Consider the following 18588-nt stretch of genomic DNA (forward strand, 5'->3'; position numbering starts at 1 on the left):
CTTTGCCTGCAACCAGCACTAACTCTGACAATTTTTTTTTTAAAATAAATAAATTCTGAAGATTCTTTGATAAAGTCTGTATGGTGGCCTGTTTACTGTAGTTAGAACACGTCAAACGGGATTTATCGTTTCAAAAATGAAACTTCAGGCATGTTGTTCCAAACTTGAATGACTTATTTTCTTCTGTGATACATAGAAGAAGATATTTTAAGAAATGTGTAAGTAAAAGGTAACCAAAAGGATTTGGTTACCAGCATTCCTCAAAATAAGTCATTCAGGTTTGGAATCACATGAGAGGGAGTAAATTATGACATTTCAATTGTGGTTGACCTATCCCTTTATGATAATATTCATTACAGTGAGCTGTTAACTTGAAAAACCGCTGAGTTTGGATTCATTAGGAGAGTTGAACTTGAGCATTGGGCAGATTTGTGAATGAATCAGTTTTTAAAAACAGTTTTATCAACCAGGTTTATTGGTTTAAAAGAATGATACAAGTTTCTGTTTAGAACAATCTGAGGTAGATTAAATGATGACAGAATTGTGATCTGCCTTTCATCTGTGTCACTGACATTTGACCATATCTCTTCTAGGAGAATCCTATCTCTTTCTCTCTTTGAGAGGTGCATCAGGGACAGCTACGCTGGAATGCAAAGCTGAACAAGTCTTGGTTGTTTCAGGAGAAGCTTTCAGCATTCAAACAGTGCTCCACAATTCTCCCCTTGACTTTGTTTTGCAGTTGACGCAGTCTTCAAATTTGTCTTTTGTTTCAGTGGCTGAGCTCAGGTGCACAGAACAGACCTCTCTCACTCTCTTCCCCTCTTCATCTCTTCATGCTTCCCATTTTCCAACTCAGCACAGACTGAATATCAGAACTGCCAATTTGCATATGAAATTGGGTGGAAAGCAAAATTAGTCGAGCTGCATTGAGTAAAAGCAGTAACACACAAATTTACACACAGACATGTTTGTCCCTTTCGCAGACTGCTCTGTTTACAACAATTTCATACCACATGATCCACAGGGCAGAAAAGTTTCAGTTTTGTTTCATCGCTCCACAGAACAGAATCCCAAAACTTCTGTGGCTTATTTAAATGATTTTTAGCAAACTGGAGCCGCCTTTTCTTGTGCTTTTGGGTCAGTAGTGGAGTTCTGGCATGGAAACTGCATGCGTTTAGTACGCGCCTTACTGTGCAAGCTGAAACCTCAGTGCCTGTTCCCACAAAGTCTTGCTGCAGGTCTTTTGCAGTCACTCAAGGGTTTTTCTGAACCTGCCTTCTCAGAAATCTGGTTGCAGCCGTTGATAGCTTTCTTTTTTTGCCCCATCCAGGAAGTGTAACCACTGTTCCTTTAACCTTGAACTTGAGAACTATGCTTCCAATGGTGTCACTAGGAATATTTAGCACCTTCGCTATCTTTTTGCATCCGGTTCCTTGTTTGTGAAGGGCGATGATATCTTCTTTTAACTTTTTGGACCATTCTTTTGACTTATTTCTAACATGCAGTCAAACGTGACACTCAACAAACCTATCCAGCTCAGATATTTCATGTGACCTAGCTCAAACACACCTGGTGCAACTAATGAAACTGAGCTGAGCCATAATGAAATGTAAAATTTGCAATGGGGGTCGAATAATTTTGATTACAACTGTAGCACTTTCAGAGCAATGAAGAACGGGATGATTGTTCTCTCATTTAAATCCTCCAAGCTGTCCACAGTGTCTTTCATCCAATCATAAATGGACATACAGAGCTTAATTCTTAATGACACTATGTAACTTGCATATTGTGAGAGAGGCTCCGGTTGGAGATATTTAAGTAGATTATCTCTTAAACGATTACATGACCTACAGACATTGACTAAAACCTCATTACAAAGTGGCAGTCAGACATCGTTGAAGACTTGTGATTGCGCTTTTAAAGTGCCATTGACCACTAAATTCTGCCCCATGTTATTGTACTGGCCTCTATAGCCTCTTCCAGCCCTGCCAGCTCGCCGTACTCCTCTGGGACAGGCGCAGGATGTTGTTTGATGGCTTTTATCCACAGACCACAAAGGAGGCTCTGTGCTAAACTCTGCGAGTTATTGCTTTAAGAGGGAAGTTTTACAGAGAGGAGATTCTTTCCTTTTTTCCCCCAGAGTCTTTGTTTTGGGATGGATAACTTGTTTCACAGGGATCCCTTTGAGGGTCTCTCTGTTTGGCAATCCCCATGAGGATTCCAGCTTGTTTTTCTGTGCTGGTAGCAGGTAGTGAACTTGCCTCCCGTTAGAGACACTTCACTGCGCAGATGGTTAAACAACAGCGCCACTCAAAGGTGTTTAAAGGAAGTGAAGCTTACAAAAAAATGCAGGCTTTTCAGGGAATTCGCACAACTTTGGGTCATTCAGGGGCGTAGCAATAATTTTAAATGCTAGGCTATCGACTTCTATTGTGTCTTTATGTCTCTTTATCTGTTATTTATAGCCTAGGCTATATGTGTTGAGCTAAATAAATAAAGGAAAACATTAATGCACTTTAAGAAGTGTCTAAAGGCCTTGTGTTTGTTAAATTCGTTGTGTCAGTAAAATATCACATACTCTACAGTAAATTGATGATCTTGACTGGGATTGGGTATATAATAATATCTAAACTATAGAATTAAACTGACTGTACTGTAAATATTGATGTGAATCTTGTCTGTTTAACGTTTAATACAATATTTCAAATATGTAATATCTAAATACTATGTGGCAAATAGCTGTATATTTAAATTGTAAATGTACAAAAAATGTGTTTATTAAAAGGTTTTAATACTTCTTAATGCTTATTTTATTTATTTATTTATTTAAAAAAAAAATATTCAGACAAATCTGGGTCCAGGCAACCATGCTTCATTGTCTAATATATGTAAACTAACTAACCAACATACATCTTGACATGTAGTCACTAAAGATATTGTGTGTTTTGTAGGTGATCTTGGTGAGCTCCAGCATCAATGAACGTGACCAGATGCTCTTCATCAGCACAGATGAGGGTTCATCCTTTCAACGGCAGCCTGTCTCCTTCACCGTGGAAACACTCCTCTTCCATCCATCCGAGGAAGACAAACTTTTGGCTTACAGCAAGGAGGCGAAGGTCAGTCATGAAAGTGTTGGCCAACACAGAATAATACAGTCAAGAAAATGACTATTAAAGACACCAACTGAAGTCCGTGTTTTTTGGCAGCTTCAAACCGGTCGTTCACAAGATCATAATATGTCTTAATGCAGCTGCATGTTTGTAGCTTTTCTTGTCAGGCTCAACTGCCCTGAATTAGTCTTTGTGGTTGTTTTAGAGTGTTAATGATTTAGGTCTCGGCTGGATGACTTGAACAACTGTTCTCAACACATTTCTCACCCAGCTGTGTTTATGGTAATGCTTTTTGCTCTCCAGCATATTGGCATCCTCATTATTAGAGTTATGAGCAGCACTGTTTGGCCTTCAGGCCATGGTTGTCTCTCACTAAAGAGCATGTTTACATTGTTAACGGCTGGGTGAGCAACAAGGCAAGAAACTCTGTGTGTGTGTGTGTGTGTGTGTGTGTGTGTGTGTGTGTGTGTGTGTGTGTGTGTGTGTGTCTGTATGTGCGTGCGTGCGTGTGGGTGTTTGTGTGGGTGTTTGTTTGTGTGTGTGTGTGTGTGTGTGTGTGTGTGTGTGTGTTTGCGATGATGAATTGCTAAAACCCTTAGACACTGCTTGCAACATGCTGCATTTATCATTTCTGAGATTAAACGGAAAAGACAATGAAAAAGCACATGGCAGGTTGGCTGTTTTGGCTATGAGTGTGTGTTTGTGTTGTTATGGTGCAGTTTGGTGTGTATTTTCCAAGCAAGTTTTGATCAATATAATCTCATTATAGAGATGATCAATTAGAGACAAATGCACACAAACACACTCAACATTTTAATTGCTTCATATGGACAGTTTCCCACAACCTAATCATTATATACATTATACAATGAATCGCTCATCTAATTATCATGATCCTGAGAATTTGCAAAGTGTGCTTTAATCTAATCCAGCCTGAAAATCAATGTATAACTTGTGATTTATTGATGTTTCTCTGTTTTTCAGCTGTATATCTCCACCGATCTGGGTCACAAATGGACTCTGCTACAGGAGCGTGTTACTAAAGACAGCATTTTCTGGTGACTTTTTTTCTTCTTCTAAAAGACACTCTACACTTCTTAAAGAGAACCTCCTGTTGTTTCAAATCTGTAAAACTATCTTAGTTTTGTGGAACATCAAATCAGATGTTTAGCAGAATGTCTGAATTGATGTCTACCAAACAATGGGACCAGGGGCTGTAAAGCTCCAGAAGCACCCAAGAAACATTGTAAACATGGGCCTGTATGGTTTCTGACGCCATATAGAGAACTGTTATTCTCTGAAAATATTGCTTGATGGCTGTGATCGCCATTTACTTTCATTATATGGAAAAGAGCAACTTGGACATTCAGCAAATAAATAACTTATTTTGAATTCCACGGAAGAAAGAAAAGTCTTTCTAGGAGTCAGTACTGGTTTACTTTACTTTACCTTGCCCTCTAAGACTTTCTCTTTAATCTTTTCCATTCCCTCTTTCTCTTCTTCCACCTTCTTGGTGGAATTCAAACCCTTTTTTATTTTCCACTTCTTCACTCCTTGGTTATGGTTCACTGCTACCACAGCTGGGATTGAAATCCTGGACAGAAGTGATTTATTTCTCCACCCCATCCAGTCATTCTGTCTGACCCTCTCTTTCTCTTTTTTGATCTCTCCTTCCTGATCTTTCGCTTTCTCCCGCTTATGTGCCATCCTCCCAGCACACTTTACCAGATTCACTTACAAAGCAGTACAGTTCTGTTCAGTGTGTGTGTGGTTGATAGTGATAAAAGATGAAAAAGTCAGCTCCCTGTCAGCATCTGCCATAATAAACCCCATCCAGCACGTTTTATTTGGCTGGAGGTTTTACAATGACACTGTAAATCTGAAGCTGTTTTACTCTATTCCTCAGCTGCAGGGGGTTTGATAAGGGTCATACCCCTTCCCTCTCTACTGTCTCCAAACCTCTTTAAAACATCTTAGAGAATTGCCTCAGAAGACGTGACAGAATCAGTTTATATTGAAGGTTGCGGCTCTCTTGTCCTCCCCGTCTGCATGTCCCCGGTCTGGAGAGGAGAGAGCATAAATCAGTGTGGCTTTAATGGACAGGGATGTTGTCTGGGAGGGTGGTCAGTATCGTGTGGTCAGTAATATTGTTGAATATTAAATGCTAAATGTCCCCAACTAAGCAAGCCAAAAGACAAAGGCGACAGTGGCAAGGAACCAAAACTAACTATTAACTACTACTTTTGCCTCAATAAACTCCTAATTACTGCTTATTAATAGTTATCTGTAAAGTTTAGGTTTTGGGAAGGATTAAGGGGTGTAGAATATAGTCATGCAGAATAAGACATTAATATGTGCTTTATAAGCACTAATAAACAGCTAATATCCTTGTAATATGCATGATAATAAGCAAATAATAGTGAGAACTAAACCCTAAACTAAAGTGTTATTTTTATTAAACCTATTTTTATTTTATTTATTTTTACTTAAATGCTTCCTTTTTTTTTTTTTTTTTTTAAATAAATTCTTGTTAAAACACTTGTAAGATAATGTAGCTGTGGGGCAGGTTTACTGAGCTAGAACTTCACTAAGCAGTTTAGTAACTATTTTCTTTAACACAACTGGACACAAAAGTACACAAAAGGACAGTGAGCTGTCTGCATTCCTTGAAACCAAGAACTGTGTGTGTGTGTGTGTGTGTGTGTGTGTGTGTGTGTGTGTGTGTGTGTGTGTGTGTGTGTGTGTGTGTGTGTGTGTCTATATGGCATCATTTATACACAGTGTTGGGAACGTTACTTTAAAAAAGTAATTAGTTATAGTTACTCACTACTTGTTCCAAAAAGTAACTGAGTTAGTAACTGAATTACTCTATAATAAAAGTAACTCGTTACCAGGGAAAGTAACTATTTGCGTTACTGTAAAAAAAAAAAAAAAGTTGCTATATGTCAAAGAATTTGGATTTTTTTGAGCAGTTTTTAAGTCAGTTGAAATGAGTAGAACAGACAGGCGTTTGTACATAACTTTCAATATTTATTGCACGTCGACAGACAGCAAGAGGTTTATCCTGCACTTCAAGCATTATCTTTGTAAGAAAAGTAAACAGTTACACCATATAAAGTGCATTTAACTCTGCAAATTAAATCAACCTCTCTCAACTTTTTATTAAAAGTTTTATTAATAAAGTAAAGCATTGGACCAGTTTATTTGTAGTGCACTGACTGTGCACATTATATAAGATTAATATATTTGTTTTCCTTAAAATTAATTAGCAGTAACTTAAACACTTTTTGATGTTTGAACGCCTCACACACACACGCACACAAATGTAAACACTTTGCGACTTTTCGATCGCGCCCGCGCCTCTCTTTCTCTTTCTCTCTCTCTTTCTCTCTCTCTCACACACACACACACACACACACACACACAAATGTAAACACTTTGCAACTTTTCGATCGCGCCCGCGCCTCTCTCTCTCTCTCTCGGTTCAATACGAATACATGTACCGTTCCACCCCTAGTTCTTGCCTTTGACCTCAATGAATTTAAAGTAGTGCTTATATCTTCACCTTGAAAATGCCAACTTTTCATCGGATTGCTCCTGACTCGCCATCTCTGCTGCTTCTTCGAATCTGTTTAGCTGGTGTGTGTGTGTGTGTGTGTGTGTGGCGCGTGTGCTGGCATGTGTGTAAAAACACTGGCTCTGATTGGCTACCATGAAACACATGACCCTGCCTTAGCCAATCATAATCGCTTACCTTGTTATTAACCCACCTCCTCAATCGCTGTGCGAGCCAGGGGTGCGTTCGGATTACACAGTTTATTCAATCAATGCATAGTAACGCACCGCATTTAACGTTCAGTAATGTTAACGGCGTTGTAACGACGGGAAAAGTAATTAGTTAGATTACCCCGTTACTGAAAAAATAACGTTGTTACCTAACGCCGTTCTTTTAAACGGCGTTATTCCAAACACTGTTTATACACTATGATTTATGACTATTCTTCTATGGAACACAAAAAGCGAATTTGAAGGCTGTCAGAGAACAGTCTGAAATATAAGCTGTTCACTGTCACTCTTTTGTATGCAATTAAAATAATGGGAGTTTTAAAAAGCACAACAGCACAATAAAGTATCATAAAAATAGTTATGCACTATATTTGAGGTCTTTGTGTGAGAAGATAGCTTTCAGAGTTTCCCTTTTGTGTTAAATAAAGTCATTGAAACAGCATGAGGGTAAGTAAATGATGACAAAGTTTTTGGGTGAACTATCCCTTTAAGGTGTCCTTCTGTGTGTGAATCAGTCTTGTTTGATTCTCTTAGAGTGTTACTAACTGTATGCTTTGTTTAAGGGCTGTGACGGGGGTGGATGTGGATCCTGATTTGGTTCATATGGAGATTCAAGACATCGGCGGTGGTAAGGGAGGGCATGTGTTTGTAGAACAGTGCATTTTCATTCAATTCTACATACCGTAACAAACAACTACGAAAGAGGGCAGATGGGATGTTTTGAGGCTTTAGTTTAGCCTCATTCACACAAACCTCTTTCAGTAAATTCCTCCTAGCTGAGCTGTTTTGTGATGATTGTGTGTTTGTGTGTGTGAAAGAGACCAGCCGTACAGATGCAAACTGTTGTACAGAGCACACACAGTCACATTGCAACCTACAAACATGTACATTCAAACCCTAAGGGAGGTGAGAGTTGCATCTAACCAGTATAAAAGATCACACTGGACACATACATCCAGCCCTTCTCCTTATAAATGAACTTTCATTTCTCTATATTGGTTGGGTTTGTGTCACACAAACAGATGCAGACCTCAAGTGTTTTTGCTTCTGCTCAGTGGCTCCTTCAACCTCTCATAAGATGCTCCATGTGTGTGTGTGTGAGTGTGTGTGTGTGTGTGTGTGCGCGTCTGACCTTGTGTGTCAGAAGACAGAAGCAAAGCGCTCAGCCATTCTAATTGCTTTTTAATGAATTTCTCTGCTGTACTGCTTTGATTAACCATTCGTCCTCTTCACTGAAGTAGTCTGCCCAATTGTTTGCCTAAAATTAATATAAAAAAATAAAACCACAGAGAATGAGAGGAAAGCACTCACTTTTTTAACTTTTGACCATCATTTTCCATCATTTTTTCATTATTTTCCAATTGGTTGTCATTTTTTATGCACATGCAGAGAATTGATAAATGTGATTGTGTGTGTGCGTGCGTGTGTGCCTGTGTGTGTGTGTGTGTGTGTGTGTGTGTGTGTGTGTGTGTGTGTGTGTGTGTGTGTGTGTGTGTGTGTGTGTGTGTGTGTGTGTGTGTGTGTGTGTGTGTGTGTGTGTGTGTGTGTGTACGTTTTTCAATCCCAGTGGGGAATTCAACCTGAATGCACACAGACTCATGGGCACTTGTGTCACCGTGGGGGCCTAAATTGAGGTCCCAATGAGGAAACAAGCTTATAAATCATATAGAATGAGGTTTTTTTTTTTATGTGCAAATGCAGAAAGTTGTATGTGATGGGTAGGTTTAGGGGTAGGGTTATAAGGGGATAGAATATACAGTTTGTACAGTATAAAAAACATTACGTCTATGGAGAGCCCTCACAAAGATAGTAAACCAGACAGTGTGTGTGTGTGTGTGTGTGTGTGTGTGTGTGTGTGTGTGTGTGTGTGTGTGTGTGTTTTTGTAGAGGTTGCTGAGCCAGCTTTTGTGGGAGATTCTAAACTGAAAGGCCACGTCAACTGGGCACCTCAGCACTGTTTTCCCATAATTAATTTTCTGCCATTCTGGAGCAAAGCAATGTGTCCTGTGAGGATCAGCTTCAGCTAATTTTGTTAAAAGCTCCCTTTTTTTTGCAGATAACTTTTGCTCCATTCACTTCTGGAAATGGGATCCAAACACTCACTTACAAAAGCCATATGATTAGACATAGAAATAAAAGTTCCTTCAAACTTTTGAAAGTCAAATTTCTTCTAACCCTTTGTGTGTGTGTGTGTGTGTGTGTGTTTTTCCCACCAGGATACCTTTATGTGACGTGTCTCATCCAAAACTGCTCTGATAAAATGGTGACAGCACAGTTCTTGGGGAAGATTGACCACAATTCCCTCTCAGTGCAAGATGAATACATATTTGTAAAGGTAAAATAATGTGTTAATGATGGTGTGAAATATTATTACAATATGTCACATGTCGCACGGGTATATTTGAGGCAATAGCCAACAGTACATTGCATGGGTCAAAATTATCGATTTTTCTTTTATGGCAAAAATCATTATCAAATTAAGTAAAGATCATGTTCCATGAAGATATTTTGTAAATTTCCAACCGTAAATATATAAAACATTTATTTTTGTGAATGCAGCACAATCGCAAACGGAAATATATCACTTTAAAGGCGATTTTCTCAATGTTCAGATTTTTTCGCACCCTCAGATTCCAGATTTTCAAATAGTTGTATCTTGGCCAAATATTGTCCTATCCTAACAAACCAATCAATGGAAAGCTTATTTATTCTTTCAGATGATGTATAAATCTCAATTAAAAAAAAATGACCCATGTTTTGTGGTCCAGGGTCACATATAAAATATCTGTTTTATATTTAATATATTCTAAAATGTAATTTATTTCTGTTAAGCAAAGCTGAATTTTCAGCATCATTACTCCAGTCTTCAGTGTCACACGATCCTTCAGAAATCATTCTAATATGCTGATTTGCTACTCAAGTATAGCATTTCTTATTAAGTGTTGCTAAATATCTTTGTTTTTTTCTGGATTCTTTGATATATAGAAAACTCAAAATTTAAAGGAAATTAATTCGTTAATTTATAAATGATAAATTAATATTATAAATTGTTTTACTGTCACTTTAGATAAATTGAATGTGTCCTTGCTGAAGAATAGGGATAATGTACTTTTGGTCAGGCAAAATCAACCCTGGTCAGGGTTTTATATTACCCTATAAGGTTTTATCTTGTGATAATGACCTTCTGAATGCACATTATGCCACTTATTACACAACCGCTTGCCAGATAAAAAATGGACATTGAGTTATTATTAACGAGCACAGCCAGAAAATCTGTTGCCAGGGACAATAGTCAGTTATCCAGTTTTCCGATTGTTATTCAAAAATAACTGACTGCAGTGTTGACCGATCAGAATAAAAAATTCCAGGCAGCCATACAGTTGTTACCAGATGATGAAGATGAGTTCGAAAGGGTTCTTTAAGGAAAATATGACAAATGACACAGGCCAGGCAATGTTGCCGTCAACGGGCAACCAGATGAGACACAGGGCCCACGACCGATCTATATTATCCAGATAGAAATTTATTGCACATTTTCAATGGGAAAGTGCCCAAGCAACAATCGCTCGGCAAGATTGCCCAGCAACATTGCTCAAAAAGTTGCCCTGTGTATCATCACCTTAACAGCATGTCTACATGCACACACAAACAACAACCGACAAACACAGAGTGAAGATAAGGAACTTAAATGCACAGTGATAATGAGGAGATAACAAACAGGTGTGATGATCTGATGAGTGTCCATGACAAATGATGACTGGCGGGAAACTAAGACAAAGAAACACGCATGACTGCTTAAAAAAAAGAAAGTCCATGAAAACGCAAACTAAGAGCAACCACAGTGTATATATATAATTTATTTTACCCTGCAAGGACAATCAATGCACCTGGAGGACTCTGGGTGTTTAACCAACATTAAAAGCATGGCCATCAATTAGCCTTGTCCCTTTGGCTGATATTGAAAGAACTGTTAAGTGATAGACCTCATGGGCAATTCACAGCTCAGTAAATGTTTTCAGAAGTGCAGAGCTGGGCTTTTTCTCAAGAGCATGGCAGTCTATTTTCACATGCATAGACTGATGACATCTCTCATTTCTAAAGCAAAAGCAGCCACAACTATAGCATTTCAAATGCTGGGTGACTTTCAGGCTTTCATTTTGCTTTGGAGGAAAATTTCTCACCAGAGTGCTGAAGTGAACAATACACTTTGTTAAGTTTAGATGTGATTCAAGATTTGATCAATTAAATATGTCTAGACATTGTTTATCAGGATACATAAAATTATTGTCAATCCTGTATGTATATATATATATATATATGTTATATATATGACAAACACAAATATATAATATGACTAGCTAATTTGCAGCATGTCCACAATATTGGCAATATTTTTTGTCTCACGTTCTTTATTTTGACTAGCTGTCTTGTATTTCCATTTTTTTATGTGTTTTAAATTTTTTATCTCCCTTCTGTTTTTTCCCCAAAATGTAATTCCTTTTTCTGATCTTTAATAATTAGACAGTGACTCAAGGACATTTGCTCTTGTTCTGTATTAATTTCTCTCACTCCCCCACCCCCTTTCACCTGTTCAGTTGTTGTTTCTTTGAAGGGATTGCATCTGTTAAAAAAGGAATTCAGATATGCCCTTGAGAAACAGGACTACAGTGTGTGAAATGTTTATGTTCGGTCAGAGGCACGCTGATGCAGACTGGACACAGTTCATGAGAACTATAGAGTTTGTACAAGAAACAGACTAGTGCTTGTAGAGTCTGAATCTATTGGGATAATACCAGCCAGGTAAAAACAACAGTGTGAATTAGCAAAAAGAAAGTGCGGTTTGTCTCAAAATTGCTGACGACGAAGACATGATTCCACCATTGGGATAGTGAAATGAAAACTGCACTCGTAACCAAATAAACACACTGTCTTTCTTTTCTTTTTTTAGGTAACTACAGGAAATCGCACCAAGTATTATGTCTCACACCGGAGGAATGAATTTGTTCAAATGAGATTCCCTAAATACGCCCTTCCAAAGGTACAGTCCTCAAAAATGTGCCTGTTAAATTACCAATATTTACTCTCAAATGCCTTGTGCAGTTTTGGGTTGTATTCTTTACAAAAATATTTGTTGTATGTTTAAAGACAAGAAGAAACTTTTGACTTCAGAATCATAGTGTATAAAACACTTTTTGTGCTGATTATACTGCGCAGCATGATTGCAAGTGTGATATTGCTTTTATACTACAGTTCAATAAACCAGAAGTTAATATTGAGTATACCTTTTGAGTAATATTTTAGAATAGCTGAATCTCCATGTAACACACAGCAGTGGTGTTTCATTACTGATTGAATAAGTGTTTTTTTAATTAATTGGTTGAGTAAATGATTCAATGACTCTCATAAAAACAGTCAATTGATTCAATGCTGAATGAATCAGAGAGTTTAAATAATTCAGTTGAATGAATTATTCAATGACTCAATCACAAATACAGTCACTTGTTGCCATCTACTGGTGTACTGATGTAACCTGCAAAAATAGTCACTGAAAAATCTCCACTACTAATGCACAGACTGACAGCATGTGCATACAAACAGAGTGAAACAAACAGCGAAACAGTCTGTGTTACATATAGTAACAGACAGTTAACAAATAATGTAGCAGTATCACGTGCGTGTATAGTTGTGTGCTTGAAGTGACTGATTTTTTATTTATTTATTTATGAACTATGTACTAACTGTGAATTACTGTTTGAAGGTGGTTATTGTTCTTTTATCAACTGCAGCTGTTGAGGATTTCACTTTAAAGCCAGAGACTGACTATGACGTATTGCGGCAATATGTAATGTAAGAGCACAGTTGGTGTCTACCACTGAAACACTACACCATTACAACCCAGATGTGGGTTTAACCTACTGAGGAGCCGTGATGTATGGCAGTAATATGCTGGCAAAAGAAGACAGCTGGCTAAGGGTTACAGCTGATGACTGACCAGGCTGTCTGTGGCTCTAACCCAAGGGAGTGCTTCAGTAAAATGCTGGCTGACTGTAATTGAATAACATTGATTAGAGTGGAGGCCAGGGGGGCCTGCTTCATGTATATTTCACCTCAGAGAGAGAAAGGCAGGGAAAGGAGAGAGGCAGTAGGGCAGCTGCTGTCAATGGCATTTGTAACTATGCCTACCACTGATTCACTGTGACAGAGTGAAAGAGAGAGAGAGAGAGAAAAGTGTAAGAGAAAGAGTATTACTAAGAAAGATGCTCCAGATTACCAGGCATTCGCCTTAATGGAAAACGATAAAAGCTTTGATTTAATTACTTTAGATGTTGAACACGCTATAGATTTATTCGCTCAGTGCCTTCAAGCGCATATGCAAGGGCTTTTGAGAATTTTTAACGGATATGTTTATCATTTCCCTTACGTGGTGTCATTTTGAGGGTTAAAGCAATATTGATGTTTTTCCCATCTCTAGACCCTCTTGTGCTCTTTTAGCCGTGTTTCGCTTGACTGAGCAGATGGGTCAAATTTTAGACACCTAGTTCAAGAACCCAGAGGAGAGCTGGAGTGTGTGAGAGGGAAATGGGGTTGGCTGATGTTGTGCCCATATTTTCCACAGTGAATAATTGAAAACCTTTTGAAAAATGCAAAACCCAATTCCAGTATGCAGTCTCAGATCTCTTCTTTCTTTACGTTATGGATTAATGATGGTCCTTGTCTCCAGCGGGATGATTTGTTTGTTGTAACACACCTATGGCACTGAATGGCTAAGCGCCACTAAACTTTCTACATCTTCCTCATTTTTCCTTCTCTCATCCTTTGTCTTTCTTCTTTTAAAGCTCATCTCAATGATTTATTTTTTATTTTATTTTCATGAAATTTGTGAGAAAGTAAAGCCTGCTATATCTGAAGATTAAAATCTGAAGTTTAAGGGAATGGATGGCCAAGAATTTGTTTTCAAGAATTGCCAGATAAATAAACAATTTTAAGAATGTTGGTGACCAGTTTTGGGTACCATTGATTTCTTTAGAAAATGAAATCCACAGAATAAAGAAAGTCTTTGGAAAGGTTTGGAACAAAATGAGGATGAGTAAATGATGACAGAATTGTTATTTTTGGATAAACTATCCCTGAACTAGTTTCATTTTAATCTCAAATGAAATCTGAGATGATAATCTAAAATGAAAAAATCTCAGAAGCCTCATTTCAATCTTCTTGATCCCCAATCATTAATTGAACTTAAAAAACAACATCATTCCATCATTCCAACATCTATAATGTTGTAGGCTTGCTTTAAATGTTTTAGCCTAGGTAAATATTGGTATTGCAGTCAAATTGCAATCCCTCCAACCACACAAAATCTCTTAAAAAGGGCCCAGTGTTCTTTTACTTGAAACAGACTGTGAATAGAAACAATACTATTGATTTTGGCCAATTAAGACCTGTTTCTCCGCTTTAGGAATGGCAGCATGACCAGAATTCAAATGCACCACTATTGGAGCACAATGAATCCACCAGACACAGAGAAAAGCAAACATTCTGCTGTTGATATGCAATTTTTTTATACAAATAGACCTTTAAGGATAGCATGTCTTTCCATCCATCTGACTATTGTACTGTAACCCATACCATCCTTTTTTCTTATACATAGACACTCAGCCAGCCTGCCAATAATACACTCAGGGATTGTGGCTATAGGCAGAGACACAAATGTCCTGCAGCTGTGTCATGGCTGATAGGGGTCCTGTGCTTGCTGTCAGAGACAGATGGATAGTGCTGTCTTAAGTTCTGATAGTGCTGTTATCAGTACTATGTCCTGTCACACAGCATGATAGACAAAAGCAGGACAGATCCATCCATTCAGTGTTTTAAAATATAAGATCTAAAACTAAAGTGCTTTTACAGCGTTTTACGTTTTAATCCTATTACTCTGTTGTTCTTGTTGCTGTTTGTGTGATGATTTAGATGATCTAATAATCCACATTTAAAACTTCCACTTTCTCCAGGGAAACTTTCAGCAGCTGTGTTTCACAGCGATGACTTCACTGTCTTGCGTAAGCCTTGGTTGAAAGATGACCTCATTGTTAAAATTTTAATTCACAACTAACTAAAAGATGTTGTGCTGTTCATATTTGACCCAAAAACAAACAGACAGGAATTACATTGCAATTCTAGACAAGAGGCGTGTTCAGTACCATCTCCAAATCTGACTGAAAAAAAATCAGTCTCTCAGCTATTACAATTTGTGATAGATTGTTTCCAGATGTTATCATGAACCTCATGACAACTAGGATCAGTAAAAATAATGCCTCTATTCACATTTACACTCCCCTCTATATAAGTGTAACATAACTGCTCCGAGACTCGAGGTTTGGGGATCCAAACGCAGTTTAATGGGTTAATCCACAGACATACACAAAGGCCAGGCAAAGGTCGAAACACAGATGAGCAGTCCAAACAAAGACAATGTCCAGGGCTAAGGCAAAACCAATGCTATCCGGGGAACAAGGCTCAGAAATGCAGTACTTACAGACTAACAAGACCTACTGAAGAGTGACTGAATTAACCAGGTTTATATAGGCAGAAACTAACAAGCAACAGCTGAATACAATCATGGCTGATAGTCTGGGCAGTGGGTAATGTGTAATGGGTAATGTAGTCTTTGCTAGAGTGATAATAGTCTGAGGTGGAGTACCCTCTGATGGTAATCAAGGGGCACTCTCACTGGTGATCGTGACAATAAGCTTCTCTGAAATTAAATATTTGCTTTTATTTCATCAGAATAGTCAAAACCCTCTTGGAAAATTGGTACGTTTCAGAAGTGTTTGCATGTGGATATAGGAGAATATTTTAGGAAGGAGGAGACCATAGGGGGGAATCAGGATTAGAAGACTATAATGGTGAGTTGGAGGAGTTTTTTGTGAAGGTCTCAAAAGGCGTAATTGTTATTTATTTTTTTATTTAAGCCGAGACTTTCTGAGTTGGGTGTTTGATCATAATAAGTACCATTTTGTTTGTATGCATTTTGTGTAGTGTTGATACAAATTGTGATAAAGCTTGACAGAGCAAACCACATTCCCCGTCATGCTCTGAGGCACCACAAGAATTATAAATCTAATGTGTATTAACTATAAGAACTTCCAGCCTTTGTTGGGAAGTGAAAAAGACAAAGAAATATGATATTGTCTGGCAATTCCATTTAATTCTGACTAAAATCACATGAATACATGTCATTTTTATGATTTCCAAATTTCCAAAGGTGAAATTTCCAGCATTTCAGATATTACTTTTTATACTGTATATGTAGAGTGGGCTTATTACTCATAAAGCCTCTCTTGCAGCTTTTTGTGCCTAACATAATTTCTTGCTGCGTACAATAATGTTAGTTGGTCCAAATGGACACAAGTTACCGTTGCTCTTCAAGCGTGTTACTTTATCCTTAGAGTTCTTATTCTTATTCCTATAATTCTCCCAGCAAACAAGTGTTGTGTAACTGACCTCTCACAGAGGGGGCTCAGTGCCTCTAAACTGCTGTTAGTGGGACATAAGTGAGAAATAGAGTTTGGTCTCTGAAGCACATTAAAGCTGCTCAATGCTTCAGGGACTTTACTCTCTCTTCACTTAAGTTCTTATAAATGAATTCAGCTGGGGGCATGAGCTTGTACCCTTCATCTTTGTGCCTAAATTAATGCGACCCACTTTCACTTTATCGGCAAGAACAACATGGTTGCAAACTCCCCCGTCCTGACCCAGTCTTTGCCACAGCACCCGGATGTATGCTGCTAAGCTACCAAAACTCAGGAGCTTAGTGTTGATTCTGTATTTTAAAACAAACCAAATGATCTAATTATAGGGTGGATTTATTAATTGTTCATGCTTTCATTTCATCTAAATCTGTCTCTGCACAGTTTATGTTCCAACTCAGTTCTTCACAGCAGCTCAAAATAAACTTTTCATTTCAAAGCAACTAAGTATAATCACTATGGAATTATATGCAGCACTGTTTGTTGTTGTTTTATGTAAGCTCCAGTGAAAGCATCAAGCTTTTCTGTCTCTATTCACACAAAGACACATCGCTGTGTTAATTATTTGTACCTGCTGAGAAAACTGAAACTGCAATTTGCATTCAATTTATTTCATTTTTACCCTTACATGTTCTAATCTCCTTGTGTCATATCTTTCTGCTTTTCTCACTTTTTGTGCAGGATGTGCAAATCGTGAGTACAGACGAGAGTCAGGTATTCCTGGCTCTTCAGGAGTGGTATCAGACGGACACGTACAACCTCTACCAGTCAGATCCGCAGGGAGTCTATTACTCCATTGTGTTGGAGAACGTCCGCAGCACCAAGCAGCCTGAAGAGAATGTCCTCATCGACATCCTGGAGGTCAACATTTCACCCCACACAGTCCCTGTGTAATACAAGGCAGTGTGGGTTTTACATCCCACTTAATGCGTAATGAACTGAAAATAGCTCAGCTGTAGTAAAGTTTACATGACTGCATTCACACTGACAGAGACCTTTACCTATAACACTCTAAAAACACACACTTAAAAGTGGAGGTGTTACACACATAAAAGTGCTTGTGATGCCTAGTAAGTCTTCAGGCATATTCACTCACTCATTATTCATAGCCAGTAGCGTGCTTTAATAAATAAGTGATTCTAGGAAGCTGATGTCCCTGTGCTACTAAAACAAGCTTGATCTAACACGTATTTCAGTTTCTTAGACAGTTGTGACTGCCAGGATTTGACTTAATAATAACATTTTACAGTTTCTTTACAGGATCTAAGTGATACTGAGTAGTACCAAAATATCTTTTGTGTATGTTTGTGTATTTTTCAGGTTCGTGGCATCAAGGGCGTATTCTTAGCCAATCAAAAGGTAGATGGAAAAGTGACAACTCTTATCACCTACAACAAAGGCAGAGACTGGGAACCACTGGCTCCTCCTACAACTGATATGAACGGCAAACCTGTCAGTTGCAAGCAGGTAAATATATCTGCTCACATTTCAAATAGCTTTTTACATTGCTGTTATCTATCAGTGCTACATTAACAATTCAAAAGTTTGGGGTCAGCAGTCTTTGGAAATTAACAAATTAATTATTTTATTCAACAAGGATGCATTAAATGTTCAAAAGTGACAGTAAAGACTTTTACAGAAAATATTTATTTAAAATAAATGCTGTCCTTTTGATCAAAGAATCCACGGTTTCCACCAAAATATTAAGCATCACAACTGGTTTCAACATGGCCAATAATAAGAAATGTTTCTTGAGCAGCAAATCAGCATATTAGAATGATTTCTGAAGAATCATGTGACACTAAAGATTGGAGTAATGACGCTGAACAATTCATCTTTGCATCACAGGAATAAATTACATTTTAAAATATATTAAAATAGAAAACCGTTCTTATAGTGGTTTTGTAATGGGATACTATTTCACAGTATTAGTCTTTGATCAAATAAATGCAACCTTGGTGAGCAGACTTTTGGTAAGAGACTTTTTTCAGAAACATACAAAAATCGTACCTTTCCCAAACAAAATAACATGCCTACAAACTAAAAACTAAAACACAAACACCACATTTGATTTAAATATAGTTGTGCTGATGTAATTTTACCAACAATTCATTGCATATTCATACCAACAAAATCAAGACTTTATTTCAATATACAGCTACGGATATATA

At 37.8% G+C, this 18588-nt stretch overlaps 1 protein-coding gene across 4 annotated transcripts in view; it reads left to right on the plus strand.

Annotated features, from left to right (window-relative positions):
* sorcs2 (sortilin-related VPS10 domain containing receptor 2) overlaps window positions 1-18588 on the plus strand; it is a 194972-nt gene that overhangs the window by 156926 nt on the left and 19458 nt on the right. For all 4 annotated transcript variants that reach the window (XM_084403473.1, XM_084403474.1, XM_084403475.1 and 1 more), the window contains exons 4-10: window positions 2952-3116; window positions 4095-4168; window positions 7460-7524; window positions 9113-9231; window positions 11845-11934; window positions 17099-17278; window positions 17738-17884. In XM_084403473.1, coding sequence (XP_084259599.1) covers window positions 2952-3116; window positions 4095-4168; window positions 7460-7524; window positions 9113-9231; window positions 11845-11934; window positions 17099-17278; window positions 17738-17884 — 840 coding nt within the window. The remainder of the gene's footprint in view (window positions 1-2951; window positions 3117-4094; window positions 4169-7459; window positions 7525-9112; window positions 9232-11844; window positions 11935-17098; window positions 17279-17737; window positions 17885-18588) is intronic.

This window comes from Rutilus rutilus, assembly GCF_951802725.1.
Source record: "Rutilus rutilus genome assembly, chromosome: 3".
NCBI classification, from domain to species: Eukaryota; Metazoa; Chordata; class Actinopteri; order Cypriniformes; family Leuciscidae; genus Rutilus; species Rutilus rutilus.